The 26,422-nt window shown below is 53.3% G+C and overlaps 9 protein-coding genes across 9 annotated transcripts; 6 read left to right on the top strand and 3 right to left on the bottom strand.

The window, feature by feature from the left end:
- Positions 1 to 715: 715 nt before the first annotated feature.
- Positions 716 to 1,549, top strand: HER10_EVM0013448 (uncharacterized protein; the record flags this gene model as incomplete). The annotated part of the gene is made up of 1 exon (XM_035482805.1): positions 716 to 1,549. The coding sequence occupies one exon, from the start codon at positions 716 to 718 to the stop codon at positions 1,547 to 1,549; it is 834 nt and encodes a 277-aa protein (XP_035336763.1).
- A 1,614-nt stretch (positions 1,550 to 3,163) lies between these two features.
- HER10_EVM0000383 (carboxylesterase) lies at positions 3,164 to 5,248 on the top strand (the record flags this gene model as incomplete). The annotated part of the gene is made up of 2 exons (XM_035470168.1): positions 3,164 to 3,278; positions 3,339 to 5,248. The coding sequence occupies 2 exons, from the start codon at positions 3,164 to 3,166 to the stop codon at positions 5,246 to 5,248; spliced, it is 2,025 nt and encodes a 674-aa protein (XP_035335556.1).
- A 500-nt stretch (positions 5,249 to 5,748) lies between these two features.
- On the top strand, positions 5,749 to 6,276 carry HER10_EVM0009565 (uncharacterized protein; the record flags this gene model as incomplete). Its single annotated transcript, XM_035479050.1, has 1 exon — positions 5,749 to 6,276. One exon carries the CDS (start codon positions 5,749 to 5,751, stop codon positions 6,274 to 6,276), a length of 528 nt encoding a protein of 175 aa, XP_035336403.1.
- Positions 6,277 to 8,490: 2,214 nt separating this feature from the next.
- On the bottom strand, positions 8,491 to 11,035 carry HER10_EVM0007050 (uncharacterized protein). Its single transcript, XM_035476617.1, has 2 exons — positions 10,511 to 11,035; positions 8,491 to 10,458 (listed from the first exon to the last, which is right to left on the bottom strand). Exons 1-2 carry the CDS (start codon positions 10,675 to 10,677, stop codon positions 8,676 to 8,678), a joined length of 1,950 nt encoding a protein of 649 aa, XP_035336182.1. The 5' UTR covers positions 10,678 to 11,035; the 3' UTR covers positions 8,491 to 8,675.
- Positions 11,036 to 11,392: 357 nt separating this feature from the next.
- On the top strand, positions 11,393 to 12,066 carry HER10_EVM0013410 (uncharacterized protein; the record flags this gene model as incomplete). The annotated part of the gene is made up of 2 exons (XM_035482769.1): positions 11,393 to 11,480; positions 11,558 to 12,066. The coding sequence occupies 2 exons, from the start codon at positions 11,393 to 11,395 to the stop codon at positions 12,064 to 12,066; spliced, it is 597 nt and encodes a 198-aa protein (XP_035336755.1).
- Positions 12,067 to 12,333: 267 nt separating this feature from the next.
- HER10_EVM0000975 (pre-mRNA-splicing factor CWC21) lies at positions 12,334 to 12,914 on the bottom strand (the record flags this gene model as incomplete). Its single annotated transcript, XM_035470739.1, has 2 exons — positions 12,334 to 12,625; positions 12,682 to 12,914. The coding sequence occupies 2 exons, from the start codon at positions 12,912 to 12,914 to the stop codon at positions 12,334 to 12,336; spliced, it is 525 nt and encodes a 174-aa protein (XP_035335612.1).
- A 311-nt stretch (positions 12,915 to 13,225) lies between these two features.
- On the top strand, positions 13,226 to 14,881 carry HER10_EVM0011103 (uncharacterized protein). Its single transcript, XM_035480542.1, has one exon. The coding sequence runs from the start codon at positions 13,368 to 13,370 to the stop codon at positions 14,673 to 14,675; it is 1,308 nt and encodes a 435-aa protein (XP_035336541.1). The 5' UTR covers positions 13,226 to 13,367; the 3' UTR covers positions 14,676 to 14,881.
- A 324-nt stretch (positions 14,882 to 15,205) lies between these two features.
- Positions 15,206 to 17,498, top strand: HER10_EVM0004087 (uncharacterized protein). Its single transcript, XM_035473742.1, has 2 exons — positions 15,206 to 16,129; positions 16,201 to 17,498. The coding sequence occupies exons 1-2, from the start codon at positions 15,415 to 15,417 to the stop codon at positions 16,581 to 16,583; spliced, it is 1,098 nt and encodes a 365-aa protein (XP_035335901.1). The 5' UTR covers positions 15,206 to 15,414; the 3' UTR covers positions 16,584 to 17,498.
- Positions 17,499 to 20,397: 2,899 nt separating this feature from the next.
- Positions 20,398 to 22,904, bottom strand: HER10_EVM0001333 (guanine nucleotide-binding protein alpha subunit). The gene is made up of 4 exons (XM_035482856.1): positions 22,075 to 22,904; positions 21,621 to 21,963; positions 21,011 to 21,567; positions 20,398 to 20,938 (listed from the first exon to the last, which is right to left on the bottom strand). The coding sequence occupies exons 1-4, from the start codon at positions 22,190 to 22,192 to the stop codon at positions 20,895 to 20,897; spliced, it is 1,062 nt and encodes a 353-aa protein (XP_035335645.1). The 5' UTR covers positions 22,193 to 22,904; the 3' UTR covers positions 20,398 to 20,894.
- Positions 22,905 to 26,422: the final 3,518 nt, after the last annotated feature.

The following is a 26,422-nucleotide window of genomic DNA, read 5'->3' as shown; positions in this document are numbered from 1 at the left end:
CGTTACAGGGTCGATATAGATTCACAAGAAACGGGTTGCAGGAGCGGGTAGCCACATCTTGGAATTCTTTGGGGTCACATTGGAAGGAGGATACTTTTAGTACCAATACACCGGCTTCATTACGAACACTATGACTGGTCCCATGTGAACGAAATACTCCCTACAATGGCCAATTCTGGCGCCTTGAAAAACAGAAGATGGACGTAGCCTCAGGTGGACAGAACATCTCACCTTGGCCCGGCGATTCTGTGTTACACAGCGGACAGAGAGTGAAATACTTTATATCTGGGCCATGTATGTGAATGTTGTATTTCCAGGTCCCTTTATTCAACGATTATTATACCTAAGGTATCATGTTTTCCTTTCTCTCTTCACCTCACGCTGCTCCTCCGTGCCTTCCCCTTCACGACTGGCGTTTCTGTACACCCACAATTGCACCTTCTCCCTTTGTTTTCCTCCTTCATTTACTATCAAGCGAGAAAATACCCAGATTTCAAAGCACCTTGTTCACTGCCTCGGACTTCCAGTAAAGCAATTACCATCCGAGACCTACTTGCTTTTTGTCTTCTTCACCTCTTCCCACCCGCCCACCCCTCGACTGCCAAATACGACGACTTCCACAATCAGAAGCAGACAAAGTTCTACATTTTCTTTACTCCAAGAGACAGCTTCCATCTGTATCACCAATCGAGTCTCCCACATAACAACCCTCAAGATGGCTGTCATAGTCCGTCTTCTCGCTACCGCTACTGCTGTGATGGCGCTTGCCGTCGCCGTCAACCCGGTTGCCCAGGGTCCTGGAATCATCCGCGATCCTGCCTGTGGCTCTCTCTGCGCCTTCACTGAGCCGCCTTGTCCCAAGGCTATCTGCCACGAAGTCCTTCTTGGCAACGGCAAGTGCAAGGCCATCTTCACCGTTCCGAAGGTCAATAAGGCCGACTCCATCGATGTCGAGGGCGCGGTCTCCTCGGTTGTTGAAGTCAAGCAAAGCAAGAAGAGTGTCGACAACATTGCCAAGGGTGACATCAACGCCGACGATTCTTTTCTTACCAGAGACACCATCAATCCCATCATCAACCACTTCAGCACCTCTTCCTTCGCCAAGCGTCACATTTTTGAGAAAAGCGAGAAGTCCGCGAAGGTCTGTCAGGGTCAAGGCGTTACCTGCTACAACCGCGACCAGAAGGCCTTGGCTAAGGACTGCATGGAGATATACAAGCATGTGGGCAAGACATCCGGCACCTGGACCTTCTCTGACCTTGATCTTCGTGGCACCAAGTGGGTTGAGTTCATGCGCATCGGCACTTGTCTCATCGCCTTCGGTTCTGAATTCGCCAATGTTCAAGGTTCTCCGATCAATGGCATGAGTTCCAAGATCGGCAACCTCGACATGTATGGCATCTTCGCTCAGAGCTTCCATCACTGCGGCGAGGACAGCATGGAAGTCAGAGGCAGTATCGGCTGCAAGGAGTTTCCACTCAGTTTCTGGATCGTCGCAACGGACAAGTACGACTGTTGCAAGTCCGACCCGCCTCTGAAGCACGATTAGACGTCTGGAATCACCAGCGATGACTGAAAGGTTGCAGAAGGGTACAAGGGAATACTCGGGAAGCTTGGGTTAGCTTTGGGTCACCATCATCAACTTTGAGAACACCGCAAAGGAACTCTGCCTCTGGTAGTTGCAGTCCACTGCGTAGCTATCAGTAGCCAGAGGAATCAAAAATCGCGGTTCATCCGACACAATACCTGTCTGTCTCGTTGTGACATGTGTTAGATGCCAGGAAGGGTTGACGTTGTTCCATGTTGAGCCTCATCCTCTCCATAACCTTCGTGAGTCAGGCACCGTTTGACCTAGTCCTCTTATCTCGTCGGGACAGGATCCCCTTCAGGACATAGAGTTTACCTCACAAGGGACGACTCAGTAGATGTGCAGAAAGCACGCATCAGATGGCGAACATGACGGACGGTCTCCGTTGTTTCGCCGTCCTTCTTGGCGTCTTGCCACAACCGCAACAACAAAAGTGTAAAGAGAGACATGGAACGATAGAACAACCAAACGGTGCTGCATGGAAACAATAGAAGTCAGATTGATCCATGTCGTTTCCCGACGCCGTTGTCGTTCATCTCACAACGAGCTTTCTCATCTTGGCCAGACCTTCACGTTTTCATGCCCTCGCTCTTGGATGTTGACATGGTGTTACATCAATCCACCCCGCACCGATCCGAGTTCGTAAATCATACTCGAGAATGCAACAGCAACGGCTCCGATTACGACGTTTTGCCAGAATTTCGGACGTTCGGCAACCGAATAGCACCCAAAACTTGTCCTACAAGCCCCAACGACACCCACACCATCAAGTTCTGGTGGAGTGAGGGTTGCAGTGTCAAACAAGAATCTACCGGCCCGTCGGAGTAATTAGAAATCGAAGTTGCGCCATACGCGATACCTCCACGTCGTTTGTGTGTATGACTGTCGCGGGCCAGGCGAATGAGCACGGCGCGCGCGAGCGCGCGAGAGCCTTGAGTTTTGAAACCTGAGCAACCTTTCCGCCAGCCTGCTCCTGGCTCGGACCAGAAGCATCGGCCTCCGCGCGATCTCATGCGCCCAGCCTAAAACTCGTTCAGTGCCCGCGTCCATCATGCTTCCCTGCTCGGGGTCTCTCTTGTCTGCCATTACAGCCCTGCGGTCTTCCCGGTAGAGAATTCACTCTAACACGGATAGGCTGATCCCAAAGCTTCGATCGACTCTGGTGCCTGAGCTTTTTTCCAGGGCCCCGCGGCGAGGATGGAGGAGGGCCAAGTGTGTCGTTCTGAGTTACGAGGAAGAGCAAGACTTGGGCACCTAGTCGGACCGTGCCGACTCTTCCTTTCCCGCTCGCCTTGTTGCTTGGGAGATCCTTGGCCTGCCTCTGTCCTGTTCACTCGGCGCAATGGACAGTCCGGTTGGCTTAAGTTGAGCGGATGTCCCTGGAACTCTTTTAATGTTGAAGTGACTGCCGCCTCTTTTGTTGTATTTCCAGGTTCAACATTGCTCAGAAGGAAGAAGCAGACAGTCCTACCATCCATTCCTTTGGTTTTGGTTGTTGATTTTCTCCATGTTTGTATATATGGGTTCCGATATTCTTCTCGGCGAATTGTCATCTCGGACTCGGTGTAAGACGTCATGCCCGCGAGAGCGCTCGCTCTGGTCGCCTTACTAGCTGCAGCTGTTTCGTGCGTACCGTCGACCCAGGACCTCAGGACCGACATAACTATCATTCGAGACAATGACCTCCTTGGTGAGTCGCAACCAGTGTCACATATCCAGAAGCCTCTGACTGACAATGGCAACCTTCCAGACTCGCAAAGCCCAGCGGCCAATACAAGCGCTCTCTTCCTCAGGGCGCGGGTGCCTTTACGAGAGGCAAAGTCCATGTGTAAAGATCTAGGCGAAAAGCTGTGGGAAGCAGATTCAAACTCCACGCAGAGGATATTAGACATTCTCGACTATCAAGAGCCCGATGTTGACTTGTCAGCAATCTGGGTCATGCCCAAGAACGGCGATGATCCCCAGACGATCAATCTCAAAGGCGAGGTCTCCTCTGCCGACACATCCGACACGAATACCGTTCTGTGCACGCAGACGGCGCCATACTCCAACGGTATAGCCCAGGATAGCAGTCCGAGGTGGCAGACTGTGGTCTACTCCAACAGAGAAGCAGTACTTGGCTTTCGCGATAGGAATAGCTTCCGCTTTCATGGTATGCGTTACGCTACGAGGACGAAGCGGTTCGCATACCCTAAAATGTATCGAGGCTCTGGCGGTAATGCTACCGCACTCGAATTCGGATCCCCTTGCTATCAGGGGTTCGGCGGCACAGAAGATTGCCTGTACCTGAACGTTTACACGCCGTATCTTCCCCGTAACAGACGCATCGACAGCGGTCTCCGGCCGGTCATGTTTTGGATTCACGGTGGAGCTCTCACGAGTGGCTTTGGTAGTGATCCCCTGTTCGACGGGGGTAATCTGGCATCCCGTGGCGACGTAGTCGTCGTGACCATAAACTACCGGCTTGGGTCTCTGGGCTATTTGGCCATCGACGATGGCGAGATAAATGGCAACTTTGGCCTCGCTGACCAGATTCTGGCGTTGGACTGGGTCCGACAACACATCCGAGACTTTGGCGGAGACCCAAGCAAGATCACCATATTTGGCCAATCCGCCGGAGCTGCCTCCGTCCGCGCGATGATGGCGTCTCCAAAGGCTGCTGGGAAGTTTGCGGGCGCGATTCCGCTCAGCAATCTTGGAGGCTTGGCGTACGGGACGTCATACTCCAAGTACTTCTCCATCGAGGAACAGCTAGACCTCGTGGGTAACGCCATCCTCGGCACCACGAACTGCACCAATGCAACTTCGCAGCTCGACTGTCTTAGAGACGCGCCGCTTGGAAGTCTCGGACCAGGAGCGCGGTATCTCGTCAACGACGGTGTCTACCTGACGACAGATGAGCTGCCCCTCAGGGGAGACTCTCTCAATGTCAACGTCATGATGGGCATCACATCTGAGGACGGCTTGCCGTTTCTGATTCTCCCGCGGAATGGGACAGTACTCAACGATACCCAGTGGCTCACATCTCAGGGCCTCCCAGCTCCGCCACAGCGTCTTTTCCCTCCGACAGATGTCAGAAACCAGACGCGGGCGTCATTCGGGGTGGGAGCCAGGCTCGCCACCGACGCGATGTTCCGCTGCGTAGATCAAGCTACGGCGTACGCGGGCTTGGAGAACGGCGTCCTCGGGTCCAAGGTGTACTACTACGAGTTCGAGCGGACGTACCAGACGCCCGAGTGGCCGAGACTCGACATCTGCGAGGCACCCAAGTCAAAGGCTCATCCGAATGGAGATCCCGAGTCGCCCGCCAATAACCTCCGATGCCACTCGGGCGAGTTACTTCCGCTATTTGGCAATCTCGTACGTCAGGGAAACCCGCTCCGTGACGAGAACGACTTGCCCTGGATGCAATATCTCGTCGACACGTTCACCTCGTTTGCACGAACTTATGATCCTAATCCAGATAAGGCCTTCCTCAGGGCTAGAGGGTTCGGCAGCACGTTGAGGGCGTTAGAAAAGTCCGGGCCCTGGGAGCCGTCGGTGAAAGGCGACATGAAGATGAGGGCCATCGATTGGCCCGTGAAAGACCACATGATGAGAGGATTCAAGGATGTCGAGCAGTGCGAGTGGCTGAAGCTGCCGCTTGACTTTTACGTTTGAGTAAATAATTTACCATGGCCGAAAGGGAGAGATGCACATACAAGCATTCAGGACCTACATAATTAGATGTTTAGTACACGACACCGCGTAGAAGGGTTTTATACAACCCCTAATAGATGCATTCTTTGTTAGACATGAATCGGAAAAGATCACCTCACTTTCCAATACCCCCATTTGATAGCCAACGTCTGGTTAATAAGCAACTCACTACCATGGGTGATACTACGGTCGGAAATGGAACCAACTGCATGTGCAATCAAGATAGCTGTGGCGAAGTTATCTGCGGCGTCGTCCTATTGGGCCACGACTGTATGGTCTCATGTATGGTCCGGGAGGGGTAAATCTGCCTGACAGCCTCGTCTCGCTGACCTATTCTTGCTCGTCAGTAGAATATTGAATTGCTTCGTCCGTCTCTCGTAAGTCTCTTGTGAAGGTTCGCGTCTTCTCGTGTCTCCTGTTAGTTGCGGTTCCACGCACCTAGTACATCGCCCTCATCATCCATGGAGGCAGCTATCGGAGTGATTGGGCTCTCATTGCAGCTCATTGACTCTGCCATCAAAGTCAAGAGAGTCGTTACAGCTTACCGGACTGCCTCGGCGGAGATCAACCGATTGGCACTCAAGATCGAAAGAGTCGAGGTAGTATGCGGTGCGATCAAGGACAGTCTCGAGGGAGACGCATCTTCGAGACAGTGCTCTGATCTAATCAAGACCTGGGGTGTCAAGGACAGTCTCGAGGGAGACGCATCTTCGAGACAGTGCTCTGATCTAATCAAGACCTGGGGTGTGTGTGTTCTCAGAAGCATCTCATCGACGCTCGCCGAGATTCATGCCATTATCACAAGGCTGGAAAGGAAGGGTGGAAAGAGGCGTCCCTTTAACACCGCGGGATTCACATTTCTGGAATGCAAAGATGATATATCTCGGTTGAGCAAGTGGCTGGATGATGATCTGAATTACCTGCAGCATATGATGACCGCGGAGATACTGTGCGCCCTCCAAGTTCCACTTCTGAAAGCTCCTGACTGACTCAGGAAATAGTTCTAGATGCAATATCGTTCAGCAGCTGATCATTCACCACGAGGTTGAAGCATCTGAGTTATCGAATTTGAGCCCTGTTCTCAGGCAGTCCGCTTTGCAACAAGATGACAACGACGACCTACCATCCGAGCCGAGACATACAACAATGGTGAAAACAGGCAACCAGAAGATGATAAAAGCATTCGGCTTTCGATTTCAAAACCAAATCTGGACAGTACGCAAGAAGTCTAGCTCTCACAATGCACAGGAGGTGTCCAGAACAAGCGAGACAAAGACCTATACTTTCGGGCACAGCAGTTTTTCTTACAGAATAGAACTGCATTGGTCCATGAGCACGTTGACCCCCATAGTCTACGCCCTCGCTGTCCGCCATGTTCTCTCTAGAGATAAAGACGGAAAGCTGGTAGAGAAGATATTGAGAATTTTGGGCTTTGGAGACTTGCAAGCACTGCAAGACCTACTTTCTACCAGAATAATCACTCTAGGCACCATTCTTGGGGATAGGACGCTCTTTGAGGTAAGATCTGCTGTTCAGTACCCGATGGAGATCTTAAGAGGGCTAACTTCTGGTCGGTCATAGTCGGCAGCGCTTTGCCGCCAGCCGTCTCTTTGCCGCTTCCTCGCCCAACAGAATCTTGATTTGTGCATAGATGAGAAGTAAGAACGTACATATAGCCATATCTTTTCCAAGTGTGCGGACTAACAAAAAGGCTAGCATCTGTAGGCCTGATCATTGGGCCGGGTTGTTTAGTTGCCTACATGGACCTTCTGATGCCCGGCGCCGTCTTTTTGAAATAGACGAAATCATTCGACTCACACAACTTTCCAGACCCATGAGATTTAGGCTAATGGCCTACATGGACCTTCTGATGCCCGGCGCCGTCTTTTTGAAATAGACGAAATCATTCGACTCACACAACTTTCCAGACCCATGAGATTTAGGCTAATGGCCAGCTGTGTTGAAGATCTTGAGTCTCTGATTGCCGTGTACAGGCGGTGTAGAGTGCCTGCCCTGGATGAAATGGAGAAAAGCCCTTTCTTCGATGCTGTCTGGGACATGGCAGTCCGCCTTCTGGTGATGCAGGTTCATCACCATCCGTTTTGGTGCCGAGAAGATCGGCGAACAAGAATCTGGACTAGCCTTTTTGTTGAGTTGGTCAATGAGGGCGTGGATGTTCACAGAATCTGCAATCTCCAGCCTTACTATGCATTTAATCACTCTCGAGGGCACAAAACCGTGCTTTCCCTTCTCATACAAAGCTCTCCCTGCCACTATGAAGTCGAGGCTGCTCTTTCACACTGGTTAAGGATCCTACTGGTAGCTGGAGTTGATGTTGCCAGGTACTTCCAACGCGAAGAACCCAGTCTTCGGCGACACGTCGACTGGATGATGCCTTTCCAACCGCCCATGGAATGGGCTAAAATAGCAGGTCCGACAAAGATTGCAGGGCTTGACGCTCCTCTGTGGAGCCGGTATGTCTACCCGTACAGCAAAGCATACGACGTCAGAAATGAGTTTAAAGACTTTGGCAGCTCTATCAAAAGTAATGTTTGGCCCGATTTAGACGACTTGATAATGGTGGATAACGCGCATTTTCAGCAGCATGTCTTGTGGAAATGTTGCGAACTCTCTGAATCCCAAGAAACTGAGTGGCCATTTGTTTTCAACTTTGTGCGGGACTATGAACCAGACGGGCGGGTCTTTTTTGATTGGAACCATCGACATACCGACGACAATCCTCCTGCAAGTTTCCAATACGCTCAGAAACTCATGCAGGAGAGGTTCAACAGAGGGCAGTTGAAAAAACTCTACCGATCTGGATATCTCAAAAGAGAAAAACGTCCGTTGAAGATACCGGGAGCTTGGCCAGATTCCGCATGGTAGTTTAGAATGGCGATTACGAACCTAGAAGCTTTTGAAAGATAATTTTCATCCTTCTCTTCAGACGTTGAATTTGGAAAAGAAAACCGATCACACATTCACGAGTCCAATTGCGCGGCTCATTCATAAACTTTACGCGTGAGAACCGCTACAAATCTGACGTCAACAGAAGCAAGAGGAAGTTCCATCGACCAGGCTGTCTCAAGAGACACAAGAAACCGAGAGGCTTACAAGACGACCGGCGTTGATAATTGAGAGAGGGAAGGTAGAACAGACTCGAAATTCACAGGAAATTCATTTCAACTCTCCTGTCATGGGGCCCAGGGTCCATATGTAGTAAATCGGTACCAGTCAGGTTCATGTGAATGTTTTCTTCATTACAAGATCGGTAATTGCCAGGCCAATGCTCCATCATGCACAACCGCCCTTGGCTCGGTTCATGCGGATTAGGCGCCTGTCTACGCCCAGAAAACAGTAAAGACCACCTTCTATCTGACAAACCCTCTTACCGAGGAGGATTGGGCAGCGGCCTGGGCCCGACAATCTGTCTACGACCCGCCCCAATGCCCTGAGCACCCCGGTTCTGGTTGTCTCCCCCAGTGTATCCCGCCCACTGGCTCACATCCCAGCGGCCTCCAATACCACCGCCGATACCGTCAACTCCGTTGCCACTGGGAACCGCCTTGGCCGTCTCTTTTTGGGACTCCTCCCACTCACGCTGGCGTTCACGTTCCATCTCCATCTCTCGCTCGAGCAGCGACTTTGAAGCCCAACCACCCGCCTTAGTCTTGGTCTGGCTTTGAGCGCGCCGGCGGTCCTCGCCATCTTGCTCGGCAGTAGCGCCAAGCTCGCGTGAATATGTCTGCTTGGCGACCAATGGTGCAGGAGCTGCGTTGTTGTTGAGATATCTATCAGTTCGGCTAGGTGGGGCTCGCGCAGCCGCCTGATAAGCAGCGGGATCCGGGAGGGGCCGACCACCAGTCGTATGCGCTACAGCCTTTTGAGGAGGCGAAGCGACCGCCATCGGATCAGGGAGAGGTCTCGGCGATCTTGGTGGCGGCGCAGGGGGTCCGTCGTCTTGGTTCGAGTCTTGGTGTTGCGACCACGCCGTCTGGAGAACCTCACGCTCATTTCTGGACCATGAGTCTTGACGGCTAGGGGTTCCATCGGAAGGCCGGCTCCTAGACCGAACGCGTTCCTTGGGGTCGTTGGTGACGGCCAGTGTCCTGCCCGTCCGTCCCTGGCGTTCAAGTTCATACTGCCTTTCGCGTTCCCTGGCCTCTTCGAGCTCTCTCTCTAGCTCAGCAATCCGATCGGCTCCAGTCTTCTGTGCTTTGATGCCTTGCTCAGACTGATATTGGCTGAGAAACTGGCCCCGTAGTCGTGCGTCGCTCTTGCTCCTTAGACGGCTTTGCTCTTCGTTCAAGCGTGCTTGAGCTTCAGCCTCCTTCTTGCGGCGATCCTCGTCCCTCGCACGCCATTCTTTTTCCTGCCTGTCCCACTCGAGCTTCTCCGCTTTGGCGTCCTCTTCCGCTTGCCTCACTTTCAGTAGTCGTTGTTCCTCTTCTTCTTGTTTTCGCATAGCCTCGCGTTCGTCCTCCAGTTTCTTACGCCTTTCCGCGTCCTCTTGCTGTTGCTGTTGGCGCTGATACTCCTCCTCGAGTTCTTTCTCCTTTCGAATGCGCTCCTTCTCGGCCAAACTAGGCACTGCAGGGCCAGCACTCGTGATCTGCCTCCGACTGCCAAATGAGATTCCTAGGTTTCCTTGGCTGGCACCGCCCATGTAGCCGTACTGGGCGATGTTCCAAGCGGGAGACGTGGCGCCTTCGTGTTCCTTTCTGCTCCAGCTGGTAACCGGGGAAGTAGGTTTAGTCGGGCTCCAGCGACCCGAGCCGGAGTCTCCGGTCTTGGCGCTGGTCAGAGTAGGCCGAGGCGAGCCGAAGCCTGATGCATTGGAGAACCCGCGCGACCTTGTCGGCGATGGGGTTCCGCGACCAGTTCCTTGGGGGCTCATCATTCCTCCCCGGCTCCGACTCCCAATTGCCGTCGGGAACTTGGCTGGGTTAGCTGCGTTCGCAGCTCGACTGAAAGCGCCCAGGCATTGGAGCACTTGAGCAGGGTCTTTTTGTTCAAATAAGTCGACGGTCAGGAAAACATCGTGGTCTTGAAGGTTGAGAGGAGGTTGTTTGCAGGCGCGCAGAAAGTGAGAGATGTTTTCCATCTGTACGAATGGCATAGCCGACTTCTTGAACTTGACGCCTGGTGGTGGTACCGCGAGGTTGATCAACCTAAGATATCTGGGTCAGTATTGGTAGGAATGGGAGATGTTAACCCACGCACTTGCAGAGTGCAACGCCATCCTTCAGCCCCTCCAGCAAGTCGCCTGCTGGTAGTCTTTCGCCCAAGACCCCTTCGATCCAACTGCTGACTTCTTTTGCAGCAGCCGGTGTGTACTTGTCGAGGCGCAATTTGCGCAAATCCTTGTCCAAGGACGATACAGAAGCCATGATGGCGTCGTCGGCTGGCGATTGATCAAGAGAGTCTTTCGTATCGTTGTACCGAAACGAATCTTGCGGGTTCAGGAGCTTTGAGGTTGGTTTCACGAGGGCGTTTCAGTAGGGCGGCGGTTAGGCGCTGACGTCGGCGGGGTCCGGCGATGACGGAGTTGGAGTGACGGGTGCAAGTTTCTGTCGTTCGGCGCGCGTTGCGCGGGACTTGCTTCAGATGATATGGATGTTTCCTCGGTCGCGTGTCTTCAGTCTTTTTGTAGGTGAAAACAAGTGTTAGGCCAATGTTTTGCGGGGGAATCAAGGCAGTCGGGTGGCAGGTTGAAGTGATTGGAAGGCCCGATGAAGAACGGTCGTGGTGGGGATGTTTTAATTGTTTATGCATCTAGAGCCAGGCGCCGCTGGCGGGAACCTGGATAAGGTGACAGGACCCAGGGTCCGGCTGGACCGCCGCGGTCTTGCGGAGTGACGTGTGCGGTGGTGGCTGGCGGGGCCAATGCAACTCTGATTCTGCGAACGCTCAGTCGCGGGTTTCCATTGCAAAGGAAATATGTGGCTGACGATAAGATACGCCATTCCTCGGCCAAATTTCAAGTGGCGGTGCAATCCAAGGTTGACCTCATTACTTTTCTAGGACTTGGCGACTTTCGCATCTAGAAGCCATGGATTCCTGATCGAAGATATTTCTTCCCAACCACCCATTCCAACAGCGCAAATGTCTTCAACACGGATATCACCAATTTTGGAGGCGTGGTACAAGTGGAAGTCGCTCAGACTGCCATGGCGCAAACGCTTCCTTGTCGGCATGTTCCCTTCCCCGTTCCCGGCCCATCGATCCCCATTGTCAATGTCCGAGGAGAACTAACACGCTCGATTCTAGGCCGTGACCTGCAGGGCTATACTTTTTGGGAGTTTCGCGAGTCCCGGGGAAATGGCCCGGGCCGCTTCCGCCGCATTGTCAACTATCCCCGATCAACCTACCTCTCCGACGTGAAGGTGTCACCGTTGTGGCATCAATGGTTGCGCTACACCCGAGAAGACCCCCCGACACTCGAAGAACAAACAAGAGAGGCATTTAGACAGGAGCGGATGAAAGTCTTGTCCGCGCAGGCCGACGCGAGATGGGAGGCAAAGCCTAGGCTTACCGATGCTCCAGGTCAGCAGACTGGTCAACCCTTGCCGTCTTTGAACACTGCGCGGTCACAGCCCACGGCGCCGGAGCTGGAAGCAGCCAACACAAACGCAAAGACGACTGAGCCGCCAGAGGATCAAGCTCAACCTGCGACCGATGCGAAGAAGAAATATGGCAAGGACCCTTGGGCGAAAGCCAGTGGGCCAAGCGAGGGCTGGCAGCCAGAAGCTTGGGTTCCGCCATCAGGAAAGAAATAACAAATCAATAAACGGCATGCCAATTGTGTATTACTAGACGCTGGAATAAATCTCCGCCCATGTACCAACAATAATTTGAAACCGGACCCGGCTGTCGAGTCCATGAGATCGTCCTTGGTACCGTTTGCTTGCTAAGCAATGCCCGAGAAGCGTGTCTGTACTTGCTCGCCCTCCAATGCAAACGCCTGAACGCCCATTCCCTGCTATCCCATGCCCAAATCCTGGCGCCATGTCTCGTAACAAGAGCTCTACTGTATGGCTGGTGCTTTAGTCGACGTCTTCCCTCTTGGTCTCCTTCTCTAGAGAGCCCCGAAGTCTCTCCTCTTGTCTCCTCCAGTGGCTTCCCTCCTCGTAGTCCTTGCTTATTCTCAAAGCGCTCCTGAGTCTCTCGCTCTCTTTGATCTTGGCGTCTGCCATCTCGTGCACCTGATGGCTCTTGAAGTGCTTCCGTACGGGACCACCGCCGCCGCCGCCACGGCTGTTCTTTTGTTTCTCGAGGTCGGCCAGTAGTTTCTTTCGCATTTCGTCGCATCGCTTCTCAACTTCTTCCTCGTCGAGGCTAGAGCACCGTTAGTATTTTTGCAAGGCCAGGGACGGGGGAGGGGGTAAGCTTACCCTTCGTCCTCGAGGGTGTCGCGCAGATCAAGGACCTTGACCTCGACCTCGCGCTTGCGGTCATGCTCCAAGATCTCTTTATCGGGCTGTCGCTGCTTGTGGCGGAGCGAGTCGGCGTCTTTGGGAGGATAGGGCGCGCCATAGTCGCGTGGGCGCATGTGCGCAAGGTTGCGCTGAACATAGCCCGAAGTACCGCTGCCACGGGGCGTTGAGAGACCGACGTTGTCGGACATGGTTATCGAGATTATGTGGTGTATAGTAACTCTAATCGGAGGAAGTAAGGAATGCGCTGTTGACGTTGATATCTCGAGTCGGTGTTGGCGGGAAAATCAAGATGTATCTCGGTACTTTGGATCTGCAAGAGACGTCACCGAGACTAGACCCTTGGCAATGGTACCACGGACGAAGTTCAGTTGGGCCTTGAAAGGCGGTGAAAGTGGATAGAGAGATGGGGGCCGGCAGAAAAGTTATGACGGGTGGGATGGTGGGGTACTTTTCCGCTTTGGGCGACGGGAAGACTCACTCAATGTGAGAAGACTCATCGATGTAAGTGAGGAACAGAGCAAATTTCACCTCATCACATTTTTTTACCGGAACCTCGGGATCCAAATTTACTTGTGTTCTTGACTACACAAACCGAAATCACTGTCGAGATACTTAGGCCAAGCTAGCCTTCATTCTCGACAATGCCGTCTCTTGAAGGACTCACTGGGGGGCAGCCAACCCTGGACGCCATAAATAATGCAACTGCCCAGGAGACCGAGGAACTCACCTTTCCGCCAGTCACGAAGGAGCATATTTTGAACTGTTCATACGATAGTTGGTTCCCGAAGTACCGAACTGTGTCGATCAGATCCAGGATCATCAAGCTATCGCCTGATTTTGTCCAATACATCCGTGACGACGGCATCATTCTCGCCGACGACGACGAGCCGCAAGAGGACGAAGCAGAGGAGGAATGGTCCGCTTCATCGAATACAGCCGGCGCCCCACGACGAAACCAACATCTCGAAGAAGATGACTCCGACGACGAACCCGAAGCTGACTGCCGGCCGCCCAATGAGCGATTCCCTGAAATCCACCAAGAGATCAAGGAGAGGATCAAGGAGCTGGGTGGTGCCGTCGCGCCGAAGCTGAACTGGTCAGCACCGAAAGATGCCGCTTGGATTTCACCGCATCAGAACACGCTGAAATGCACAACGCCCAACGACATTTACCTTCTGCTCAAGAGCTCTAGCTTCGTTAGCCATGACCTGGAGCACGCCTTTGAGGATACCGTCCCTTCCTCCGCCAACAGGCCTTTCCAACCGGTCCTGGTCCTAAGACCCTTCTTTGCGCCAAACCCGGCCCTCGAGTTCCGGTGCTTCGTCAAACATCGCACTCTGATTGGTCTTTGCCAGCGTGACTGGAACTACTACCCCTTCCTTGATGGCTTACGACCCGCGTTGGTATCCAAGATCACCGATTTCTTCGAAGACCGCCTGCGTTTCACCTTCCCAGACGGCTCATTCACATTTGACGTCTACGTTCCCGGTGACAGCGATTCACGCGACGAGCTTGGCAAGGTGCGCCTTATCGATATCAACCCCTGGGCGCCTCGGACAGATAGCCTGCTCTACAGCTGGGTGGAATTGCTTGAGTTCAAGGTTCCAGGACCCATCCTAGGCTCAGTTGTCAACGAAGAAGAGATTATTAGGATAGGCCCAGGTGCCAACGAGGAAGAACTTGTTGATGGCAGTGGCGTTGAAGAGACGACAGACGATGAAGACGTTGACGAACTGGTGCCTGAGTTAAGGTTGGTCGAGAAGGATAACCCTGCGGCCTTCAACTTCAGCACACCGCAGTACTCGGCGCACAAGCTTCCCAAGGAGGTCGTTGAGGCCAGCATGTCGGGCGACGGTGGCTTAAGGGAGTTCGCCCAGAGGTGGAAGGAGATGACAGAGGCTGAGGGTGGAGGCGATGTCTGGGAGAACCCTCCCACAGCTGAGTCTTGAGGTTCATCGCAACGAGATGAATGACTGGAGGATCATGGTTAGAATGATCCGGCCCGCGGTCAGGTCAAGATTCAAAAGAGCCTTTTCAAACTGGAAGATTTATAAACGACCAGGATATGCTCTGCCCCTTGCGCATGTCTCTTGCTTCCTGTCCCAATCTAGTTGCTCGAAAGGTTCTTCCCTTACGTTCCAAGGGATGTCTTGGCTCAGCCAAGGTAGACGTGTGAGGAGGCCGTGATACGAGAAACCTGCATTGCCAAAGCAGTGTAGGTAACGAAGGTCCATTTTCCCTGCCATGTGCCTGCGTCTCCCGTCTTTGGAGTCAGAACGTCGACTGTCACATGAAAGCCATAATCATCAAGGTGAGCTTCAGGTAGTGACGTGATTGGTGACATGACACCTTTTTTTCTTGTACTGACTGGACCTTGTGCTCTCACCTCCAGGCCTCTTTCTATCGATTACATAATCCTCGGCAAAGCTTAGGCGGAGAACTTCTGGCCCGAGCTCCCAAATGCACCACAATGGAAGCACCCAAATTGTGAGTGGGACCGAACAGCAACCAGCAGCTTCTTCCCGCTCAATCAACACCAGCTCTTTCGAGGCCCCCAAACTCCTCATCACACACTCTCTGCAGCTGACACCAGCTGCCCACTCTCAACGCCACTTATCATCGCCGACTAGCTAGAGCTCCCTCACCGTCCACCATCGTAAAAGAGGCAGCGTCCTCTTCGATTACCCCATGAGTGCCCGAGGCGGAAGCCGACCACCTCCTCGAGGCCGCCCAAACAAGGTGACGAAGCCCACAGCCGGCCTCAAGAGGGACGCCCACGGCCGCGCCAGCCGACACTCCTCCGTGGCTGCCGACCAGCTCGAGCAGCTCGCCCACGATGCGGAGGCCGAGGCCGAACACGAAGATGACGTCGAGATAACCGCCCCTCCCCAACATCACCAACATCATCACCAGCAGCAACACCACCCGCACCCCTTCGACCTAGCCACCGCAGGCATTCTAGCCAACGGTCCCCCCGGCACAGTACCGGGCGCTGACCCCGATATCCATCCCGATCTACACAGCCTGCCGGCCCAGTTCGCCATGGAAGCCCAGATGGGTGGGCATGGTCCTGGCGGCATGTCGAGGACGGCCGAAGATCTCGCTTCCGAGAGTGGATACGGTCAGCTACTCATCGACAGTGCCCTCGCCAAGCGACTGGCCAACAATGAAGGAGAGCGACTTGCAGTACAGCGTCGCCAGGATCAAACTCTGAACCTCAAGAGAAGGAGCAATGTCGAGGCACTACTGGCCCATGTATCGGGACAGGAGGCTCATAGTCCCTGCAAGAGCTGCCATAAAGGATACGGACCCTGGAATGGATGTGTGGTCGTCAGTGGCCAGATGTGTGGTAGCTGCGCCAACTGCTGGTTCAACGCGAGCGGTTCACGCTGTTCTTTCCATGGTAAGCAAAAATGGCCCACAAGCTCGACCAGATGTCAAGGTGTTGGGTGACTAACGAACTTGGCCACACAGAGAACAACCTCCCTCAGCACATGCCAGCCATACAGCTGCAGCCTGTGCCACAGGTGTCGGCGAATACAAGCTTTGCCGGCACAGCGCCGATGGCTCCCGGCATGGCCCCCGCAGGCCCCAGCTTCGGGCAGCCAGGCGCCGATCCGACCATTGCCCATTTTGTGAAAGATGTGTTGGACAGAGCCATGACGGAGGCACGGAGCGATAACCCCCACGTTCGATTCCAGCTCCGGATCGAAACGGCGGCGCGGCAGCTAGCATTGGCTAGCGCCGAGTACGCCGAGTTCCTCGCTCAGCAGGGGGGTCACGATCCGAGTCAGCATCCCGACCCAGAGGGCTCCGTTCCGGAGGCGGCGATGGGGGAGGGGGACAACGGGGCGTGAGAGAGGCTCTGTTCACCTCTCTTCCCCTCCATGCTTTTTGCTTACATCTCTGAGTACCGAAGTATAAAAGACGAGATGAATTCGATCATCGAGACTGTAAGGCGTCTTCAGGTCTGCGAAGCTTCTACGGAGTTGCCAAGATAGGGTGCCCGAGTCGCCGACTCTGCGCCTCAGCAGTCGGGCAGCAACTATCACGACGTATGGCCACAGCTTCTTTGGCATCATCGTACCACTTTGCATTTGGGAGCAGGTTGAAGTCAGGTGTTTGACTTACTCGCTCATCAATGTCCTCCCTTTAACTCCCCTTGGCGCTTGCATCGTCAAGCCCCGCCCTGTATGCGAACACATGGACTCGGACAGGAACACGACAACGTCACGACGAAACAGGGCGCGAGAAGGATTTGGGATATTCCCTGCTCAAAGAAACCAGAGTAGCCATGCAGTCAGAAATACAGGATGGACAACACAGACGACACTGAACAATAGCGGACATCGAAGGACAATGGTAGTCTGGCGGCTGGCTAGACTTCGAGCACACAGTCGTGCTCTAAGAAAGGGCCGGCTCACAGTTACTTGGATTGAGTCGTTAATGGTCGTGCAAACGCAGATAGATTGATACCAAGAGCTCGTCAAAAAACGCATAGGTGAAACTTTCACTACATCAGTTCCGAGTCCATACACGGCAAACCAGCAAATCTAAGAGGTGCAAACGCAATTACGGATGTATTGTCTCATTCACTCTCATTCGCTCACACTTGACTTCTTCGCTTACACATTACAGCATCTCATACCGGCTACACTACACTCCATTCCCAAACCTATATGCTGTAATATTGATCACAAGTCCGTCTCTTCAGGGGCTAGGATGTCTCTACTGCTGTCACACAGCCGGGGCTGTACAAACAATCTCGCCGCACCATGGTCCCGTCGCGGGTAGCGAAAACACACCCCTTCTGCCCTTCCCATCTATATTCCGTCTTGTCATATATCCTCTAGTTTCGGAAAAGATCCTACCGATTTGCCTTTATCCTCCGTTGCTGCTACGCCATTTCACATAACCCGCCGGCTCTGTCCCCCAGCCTAACGAATCGTCTGACGTTTAACGTGAGGCCACCCATCCATCATCTGTTGCAACAGTCCGCCTTACACTACGCTGAGAGACTCACATACCTGGTATGGGTATGGTTGATATAGGGTGGGGGGCGGACAGCCACTTTACAGACTCCAGATGCCTGACACCGTAGCATGCGCCCTCCCGCTGCTGAATCTCTCGTGTGACAACATCTCCCAGAGTAACCTATCTTCAGCGAGTACAGCATTCTCAGCTTCTTTCTCTGCATGTCTCATCAGTCCAAACTATCTGCCCAATCAACTCGTCGGTTTCGGCTTCGCTCGGGGAAGACAAGAGGGATTCATGCTCCGTCTGCGGACTGATTCCAACCGTGCTCTTTCTCCTCAGGTACGCAGCTTACGCACCGACATGTACTTGATCAATCTTCATCCCAAGAACGAAAGAGAAAACCCCATATATAGTTCACAAGCGATTCCAAGTCAACTCACATAAACCTTGGTGCCCGAATTCGATGCCCCCCGATGGAAAGCTACACACAGACACACACCAGCTGCCAAATTAGCCCCCCTTCCCCCTTCTCAACGGTCATGGTGAACTCTGATCTGCCTATGGTACTACACCCCACCTGTGATGGTCTACAGCAAAATAGACATTTCTCTATTCCCGGGAGGACGTGGGCGGTGTCCGTGGGAAAAATGTTCAAAGCGCGATCCCTTCCGCAGTCGGTGGGCAGAGGCGATGGCGAAAGAGAGCCCTACAATGCTGTGTAAGTGTATTAGTGTGATTAGTGTACATGTAAATTTGGGCAAAAAAACAAGAACAGCAAACGCAATCTGGATGAAACGTCACGCCGCCACTCCACACAACCCCCAACTTTATCTCAATTCTCTGTCTGCTTCTTGACCCCCTTCTCATCTAATCTGAAGCCTTCAAAACAAGTACACGTGTGTTACGGAGATATTGTAAGGAGCGAGATCGCATCGTGCCGAATTCCCCGACCTTTGTGAGGCGAAGCAAGGCAAAGCATACCAAAACCCCACCAGTCCAAGTCTTCTTGCTTCGTCCTTTGGATCGTTGGAAATGAAAGGGGCCCTTTGACGGAGTACTCGAATCCGGTTCACGTTGGAGACGGTATTTTGTCTATCGAGCAAGGTCACGTTACAAGAATTGGCCAATATAACGACTGTGTATTAAACATATCACAACTCATATAACTCGTTGGTCTGAAGAAGGGAATGGAGGGGCTGCTGCGGGCAGGGTACGGCAGGGCATATCAATCCTGCGACGTGTTTGAGAATCGGGGAGAGGGTGAGCAACAGCATCGTCCTTCAGACGGGATGAAAGGACATGATCCCTACCCAATATCACGAAAGAACGAAGCCCCGCCCCTTCCGACCCCGGCACCGGAGCCCATACCTCCAGCATCACCAACACTACATGCCACCAAACATCACTGTCTATACTTGAGGCAATCCGTCTGTGTGTAATGTGCAAATTCGGAGGCGGCGGCGGGCAACACACGCAACGCAATACCCGCCGGCCCCATGAGCTTAGCTCGCCTCCGCCTGTCCTTGGTATAAGCACATTCTGCCCAAGGGCCTGCCACCCTTGTCGACGATCACTCCAACGGCTTCTTCACCATCGATTCATCCCCCCTTCACCTGCGTATGCACTTCGCGATACCTATACGTGCCAAGCTTCAATTCACTCACCTTACGAACGTACCTATTCCCCCCTTTCCCCTCTCGTCTCGAGTGGCAAAGGCCCAAGTGAATGGCAATAGGCAACGCCACCTCCCAGAGCAAGCTCGCGCCACCATCGCTTGCTTCCACCCCCAAAACACAACTGACAACCGCGCCTCTCCTCCCGTCCCATCCCAAAATATATCGTCAAAGTCTTGTACCATATCTCCCTATTGCAGCACTGAAAATTTGTGCGTGCTAGTGCGTTCTTGAAGACCTCTCCGTATACACGCGGCCACACTCGGCTCTCTCCAAGCCCTCCCCGCCCCTTTCCCATTTACCTTTCCCTCGCCGCCGCCCGCCCTCTATCATGGAACTCAAAAAGACAGAAGAGGCGGATGACGAAGACGAGGGGGCGGCCGCGCCGCGGCGGCATAAAAAAGTGTAGGGCAAAGGACCCCTTGCGGCCTTAAACTGAATTTCGAGAAACAAAGATGGTGTAGTGACTGTTAGGCAATTGCAGTTGATGACGAAGACGAAGACCTCCAACCAAACTTATACCAAGCTACGCTACACTTCGTCCGGGAGGCTTAGGTATGATTAGGCGCTTTCCCCTTACGTACATTACGGGAGATATATCCCTTGAACGGAAGCGGCGTCGCCTTACAAAGACCGCAAACGGCGCAATGCGGAGAATGGAGGCGGGCACGACGACGCCGGTCCTGGATGTGGCGCCGGGTCTCGACCAGCCTTCCTTCCTAAGCTAGCTATCCATCTTGGCCTACTGCGCGACGGCAAATGGCGATCTTTACAATGGGATTCTGATGGATGTTGAAGGTGATCATGTCTCGCAGACTAGCTGCAACCGCAGAACGCCATGTATCACCAGATCTCAACGCTCCTGGATATGCATCGTAGAAAACAGCCGGTAGACCTTCCCATCGCGGGTTCACGTCATGAGTGAGATGCGTAAAAAGCCTTCAAGGAACGGCCAGTTAGTTACGCATCATGTCACAATTGCACGGGATTAAGGAGATTTTCGTAATTAAACAGAATATTTAGCCACCTTCCATCCATCAGGCTCTCTCAAATGCATTCAAGTTCATTGCTTCTTTTCCACTTGCTATCCATCCATGGGGGCCATCTTCCCATCTCACTCTCTCCTTCTCTCCTGCCCCCCTCTCACTCTCCCACTGCCGCTGCCGGCCCGCAGTAGGGTTCCGTCTTCCGCGGCGAGCCCGTCTACTGGTCGAGACATCATGTTTGGTACAGAACTACCTCCCACCTTTCCCCTCTTATTCCTGAACGCGGGCCAACAAGAGCACAACCAAAAACGTATACCGCCTGATTCGCGAGGCAATATACGAGGGGATAGCCGAGAGGTAGGAAGAAAAATACAGTCGCGTAATCAAGGGAATCTTGGGAAACCGTCGGGTCGCCGTCTCATCGTCGAGAAGAAAGTTAATTTCATGAGCCAGCCTCTCCACGACGCTTTCTGGCTTGGGTCATGCAATTAGAAGTAAAGGGTATTGTAGAAAAAGCAAACGTTTTTGTTGTTCAAATCAGACCGCACAACCGCAGGTTCTCTTGAATGATGATGTCTAGTTAAAAGGTTAGCCTGGGTCTCTTTATGCGCATTGTCTCACGCAGTGTGTGATGAATGTTAGACGTACCATTCACTGCCGCCATGACGAAGCGGATCTGGGTTGTGTCTGTCGCGCAGGTGAAGTGCGTGTAGATTTGCTTAGTCTCATGCTGGTTCAAGCTGACGAATCGGTTGAGAATGTAGTCGCACGCAGCAGCATAGTCATCTCCGCCCTCGTAATCGGGGAAGTAGTTCTTCATCGGGCTGACGGGGAGCTTCTCCTTGAAACGATCGATCTTGTTCAGGAAGAGGATGATAGACGTCTTGATGAACCATCTTGAGTTGCAGATGGAGTCGAAGAGAGTCAAGGCCTCCTGCATACGGTTGACAGTCTCGTCCTCAAATAGCAGCTGGTCGTACTCGGAAATGGCGACCAGGAAGAGAATGGTAGTGACGTTCTCGAAGCAGTGAATCCACTTCTTTCGCTCAGATCGTTGACCACCGACATCGAACATTCTGTAGGTCAGGTCGCCGATGATGAATGTGGTTTCCGTGATACCCGTTGTCTTGACACGCGATCGGAGGACATCCTGGTCGTTAGGCATATAGTCGGGAGCGGCGATACGCGCGATATTGTCGAAGTAGCTGGGTCTCGTTAGCACACATGGCAATTTTCCACCCGAGGAGTAGTCACTCACTATCTTGCTGAATCGTTGAGCTGGTATTCGCGAGAGCGCTTGAAGCACTCTTGCACACCTCGATCCTTCCACAGCGCCTCAATCGCGCTTCCAACTTCAGGAGGCAGAACATCGCCCTCGATCTGGGCGGGCTGCATGAAGATGGTTTGGACGTGGTACTCCATGCGCTGGTCCTCGAGAGGCAGCTCCAAGGACTCCATTGCCTCGAGGATGACACGCATGGATTGCACCGTGTTGCTGAAGATAATCTCCTTGAAGGATTCCCGTTCATCGCGTGAGTAGCCGCCCTCGTGAATCAGCTTCATCTGTTTCAGAATTGTCGACTTTCCGGATTCACCAGCACCTATGGAACTGTTAGAGAATCATTGTGCAGCGATGCGATGATTGAACGTCGTCGGATGGCGCTAGGTACGCCGCGCATAGGACTTGCAATCGCGGGGAGATGTTGACTTACCCAGAAGAAGCATCTTGATCTCGTTGCGCTGCATCATCTTGTCCCTCTTCAGCTGATTCTCGATCTCCTCATTGCGGGCCTTGCCCTCCTTGTCCTCCGTGCTCATTCCGCAACCCATTTTGGCGGCTTGTTGTCGTTGGAAACGACGACTGGTAGAATAAAATTGATGGGATTAAAGGGAGTTGGGGATTCAGTAAAGAATTGGGCGTTGCGCGTTGAAGGAGACCTGAAGGAAGCAAAGCTTGTTAGCCAACCACGTCGCAGGTGATTGTGATGCCGACGGGTAGACGAGAGAGACGGGTCGAATTCTTTGGGGGCGACGGGCTGGAATGCGAGGTTGATCCAGGCGATGGCGGATAAGGGACGAAGAGTCGAAAGGTCGAGGAAGGATGCTACCATCGAGCGAGCGGGCAGGTGGAGGTGTTTCTCCTTTCTAGGCTGTCTCTTTTGCGTGTCTCGTTCGTTTCGCTTTCTCAATTCCCAGTGGCTCTGTGTCGGCGCCGGCGAGTTGGAGGATTCGTGGTGCGTGTCTCTCTATCTCTCTCGCCTGCATGCGGTAGAAAAGTTGGATGAAACTCACCTCTGGGTCTTTGAATTGATGATGGAATCACTCAATTGACGATGAGTCGAAAGACGCAGCAAACAGGAAAAGAAAACACGAGCCGTTGGGCGGACGGTGGGAGGATGGGATGGTCGCGACAGGATTGGAAGACCAGGAACAGGAGAGGGAGAGAGAAAAGAGAGGAATGGGTTGGGAGGTGCCTCTAATGTGGAGAGGAGAGATGGGAAAGGGCAAGGGTGGAGGAGTTATGAGCAAGGATGGCCGACGGTGCTGCGAGGAACCAGAGGATAGTGGGAGAAAAAGAGTGGGCGGCAGTCGTCGCCGGGGCGGACAATGCGCTTCGGGGCGAGGTACGGTGATGAAAGTACACTGTGTGAACAAGACGGAGGGAGGCACGGCGGAGGCGAGGAAATGGCGAATTGGCGGTCTTTCCAACTTGGTGGACAATGAGGAGGGGGTAGGTACGTCGCATGGGGGGCACGGGGGGAAGGAGGGAACCAGTGGCACCAGCCCGTGGTGCCAGACCTGTCCACGGGGTTTCCTCCCTACCAGGTTGGTGTCTGTCTACACAATACCTGTACCGATGGGAGGCGTCCCGCTCTTCTGGACTTCAGATTGACAGCCCCGACTGGCTGTACCTGGCCATGATGGAGGAGTTGGCAGCGAGACTAGGGGCTTTTTGGGGGCCATCGCCGGGCGTCCTCGACGCTGAAGCAGCCTGGTGGGGGACGCTGGACTCTGGAGGCTGCTCCCCGTGGCCTGTGCGCGGCAACGCACCTCACCTCACTTTCACACCTCAAACTCGGGCTCACTTGGAATGGAACTCATCACCAGCTCGCACTCACCTCAGCCATTTGCAGTCCACATACATATGTATATATATACGACATGAAAATACGATGACTTTCATGGCTTTCAAAGCAATCCATGGGAAAAGCTTAAGAGATCAAGGTCACAAGCATAGGTAGATACGGCGTGGGCAATGCTCCGGACGCGAATATCCAGCTCCTTTCCAATAGGTACCTATCCGTACGGCGCGTCCCTCTGGCTAAGGTATAGTGCAGGGGCCAACAGGGGCTGGGAGTTCCAGAAGCACGGACAAGGTACACGTCCCGGCCTTGATTTTGGTGCTAAGCTGTCTCTGGTGCGGCCCGGTACGTATCCACCTGTACCTGCTTTACAAGTATGTGATATATCGCCTTACATAAGGGCATGTACGTACTTCTCGATGCATTTAGCCCCAGTTTCTCGTCTGGCCTCCCCGGTCGCTATTGTCTTAGGTTGTCCTGTCATCGCCTGTCTCTTCCTTTCCTGAGCCAAGCTAACGTCGATGTTCAGCGCCGTCTCCTCGCCCCGAGCTGACACTGAGAGATGCGGTTAGAGGCACCGCAGATCGGGAAGCCGATGAGATGGATGCTTTGTACCGTCCACAACCAACCTATTCCTTACGCGCCTACGCCTACGCCTACGCATACTCCGTACCTACACTACCTTTGCTCTGCTCCTGTGCAAGTGTCAGAAACACACGGCCAGACTGACGAAGACCTCGCCGACCAATCGACGACAATCTGCTAGACCTGGATGGAGACGATGACCAGGAGTGTCTTCCAGCGGGCGTGGATCCGCACCCAGGCCTTTGCAACGTCGAAATCACCGCGGCCGGGCCAATAGCCAGTGGAGAGGAGCTCGGCGAGGTCTCATCCAGCCAGAGGTTACCCGCAACGAAGCCGAAGTCCCCTGGAGTCCCCGGCGTCCCTGGGCGGGAAAAGAACAGGGGAAAGGGGTCTCGCACTGGTTTGCCTGGCCTGACTGGTCTGAAAAGTCCTTGCTCGCCGCCCTGACTAATGTAAAATTTCCTCGCGCTACCACTGACCATAGACCAGGCACGGAGATGGCCTCTCTGGGCCCTGTGTGAGCTCTTCCTTCGGCCGGGTACGAATCCGCTAACTGCAATGGGACTTGATGTCTCTTCTAGACTACTGCTAGTCTGCTACGGATACAATCTGTTGCTGTATGGTAGTTAATATGGATCAAGCCACCTTTGGTGACTGGTCTAGGAACAATAATTAGGTGAGAAGCACGAGCCAATGCCAATACGAACCGGAACTTTGACATATTATCTTGAGCTGACGTCTATTTAGCAGATTGACGGTTCGTGGTCTACCGCGACCTGACAACGTCGTGATGATTCCTACGGGTGCGATCCGTGTACTCCGTAAGCGTCGAACGACAACCCATCTTCTGCCGACCGGCAGTAGCATCTGCGGATGTGGAGGACTCGGGAGTCGGTCGAGGGAGGGGACCGCGGGCGGGCTCAATTCAAATTCAGTCCCAACGAAGAAGAAGAAAATCTGCACGCTTCCTTTTTCGCAATCATCTGCACCAGAGCCTGCAGCTGCAGGCAACGCCAGACCATACGCCGCGGCCAAGCAGACGAGAGATCCACCCATCCACAACCTGCCCAACATGGATGGGTTATGGAACATTGGAATTCGAGCAACGTCCTTCCATCAAAACTTCCATTGCAATTCTTGAAACACTACTGTCCTCGTCAGTCGCCTCCCTAGGGCAAGGAGGTGAACGAAGTTGTTGCCGTGGGCAAGGTCCTATCCACACCTTCAGGTCCTCCACAAGATCTACCCACCCACGGCCTCGTTTATTACGGTGGCCACCCATCATGGAGTACGGGTACTTACCAGGCCACATACTCGTTGACATGCACAGATCTGGATCTTGGTGTTAGTCGGACGCCAAACTGCATTGCACACTTACCAGACAAACAAGCAAAAGACCCAAACTCTCCCATACACTTGGCCGTCACCTTTTGATTCGCCCGCAAACGCTTCTACAATCTGCACTGCCTCGAGCTTGCTTCAGAAGACAGACCATGGGTGTTGAGGTGGGACAAAGAACCCGCATGCTCAAAGGCAGCTTTCTCTCAAAGCAGGCCTAAAGTACATGGAGATAAGTAGCATTCCCTTTCTTTTCTACCCCCAAGTGGGAACTCATGCTGTCAACTCCAAAAAGAGCCAGACGCCAATGGACCGGTCCATCACTCTAGTTCTCTTTCATCCATTAGGAAGAACCGGGGCCGCATCGGAGCTACGGTCCCACGGCCACGGCGGCTACTCCCCTCATCACCATTCTAGGCTCATACAAGCGTCTCTGCCACCACATTCGGCGTCAACGATATTACCTTCTGACCCGGGAAACCATATGCGTAGCCTCGTCCTAAGATCGTCCTTGCGCTTATTGGGACAGGCAGCGGAATCTCGGATTGCCGTGACATCAGATTATCGCGAGAGATCCCGTCTTCCTGATCAACCCTGCGTCCACTTAAAAAGTTTGACCGCTCCATCTCTTTTGCACGGTATACAACACGCTGTCTATCGATAATTGGACAGTGTTGGCCAACTACTCTCAGCGAGATCTTCGTCTAGGACACATTAGAAGATTATTGTGATCAAAGAGCGAGACGATGAAAAATAACCCGCTTGCTTGCCCTGGCCTCTTTGTTTGCTTCAAATATCGTCTCACTCAGCATTCTCTTGTGTGTGTGTGGCGCAAAGTGAAGCAAGAAGCAAACACAATGGGAGCTGTCATCCCGCGAGGACAAGACTCTATCTCGACTATTCCTCTACCCAAACCCATCATCAAAGAACTGGTCGACAACAACAGCATCGTTTGCGGCAAGTAGTCATTCAACTCTTTCCGAGTTTCCAACATCTTTGGGCCCCCGACTCAGTCCGAGATGTTTGCTTTTTACCAGCCAACTTACTCCTTCGC

The sequence above is a fragment of the Colletotrichum scovillei genome (assembly GCF_011075155.1).
Source record: "Colletotrichum scovillei strain TJNH1 chromosome Unknown Contig00003, whole genome shotgun sequence".
NCBI lineage: Eukaryota > Fungi > Ascomycota > Sordariomycetes > Glomerellales > Glomerellaceae > Colletotrichum > Colletotrichum scovillei.
The sequence above is the reverse complement of the archived record's forward strand: the minus strand, read 5'-3'. Positions and strand labels throughout refer to the sequence as shown.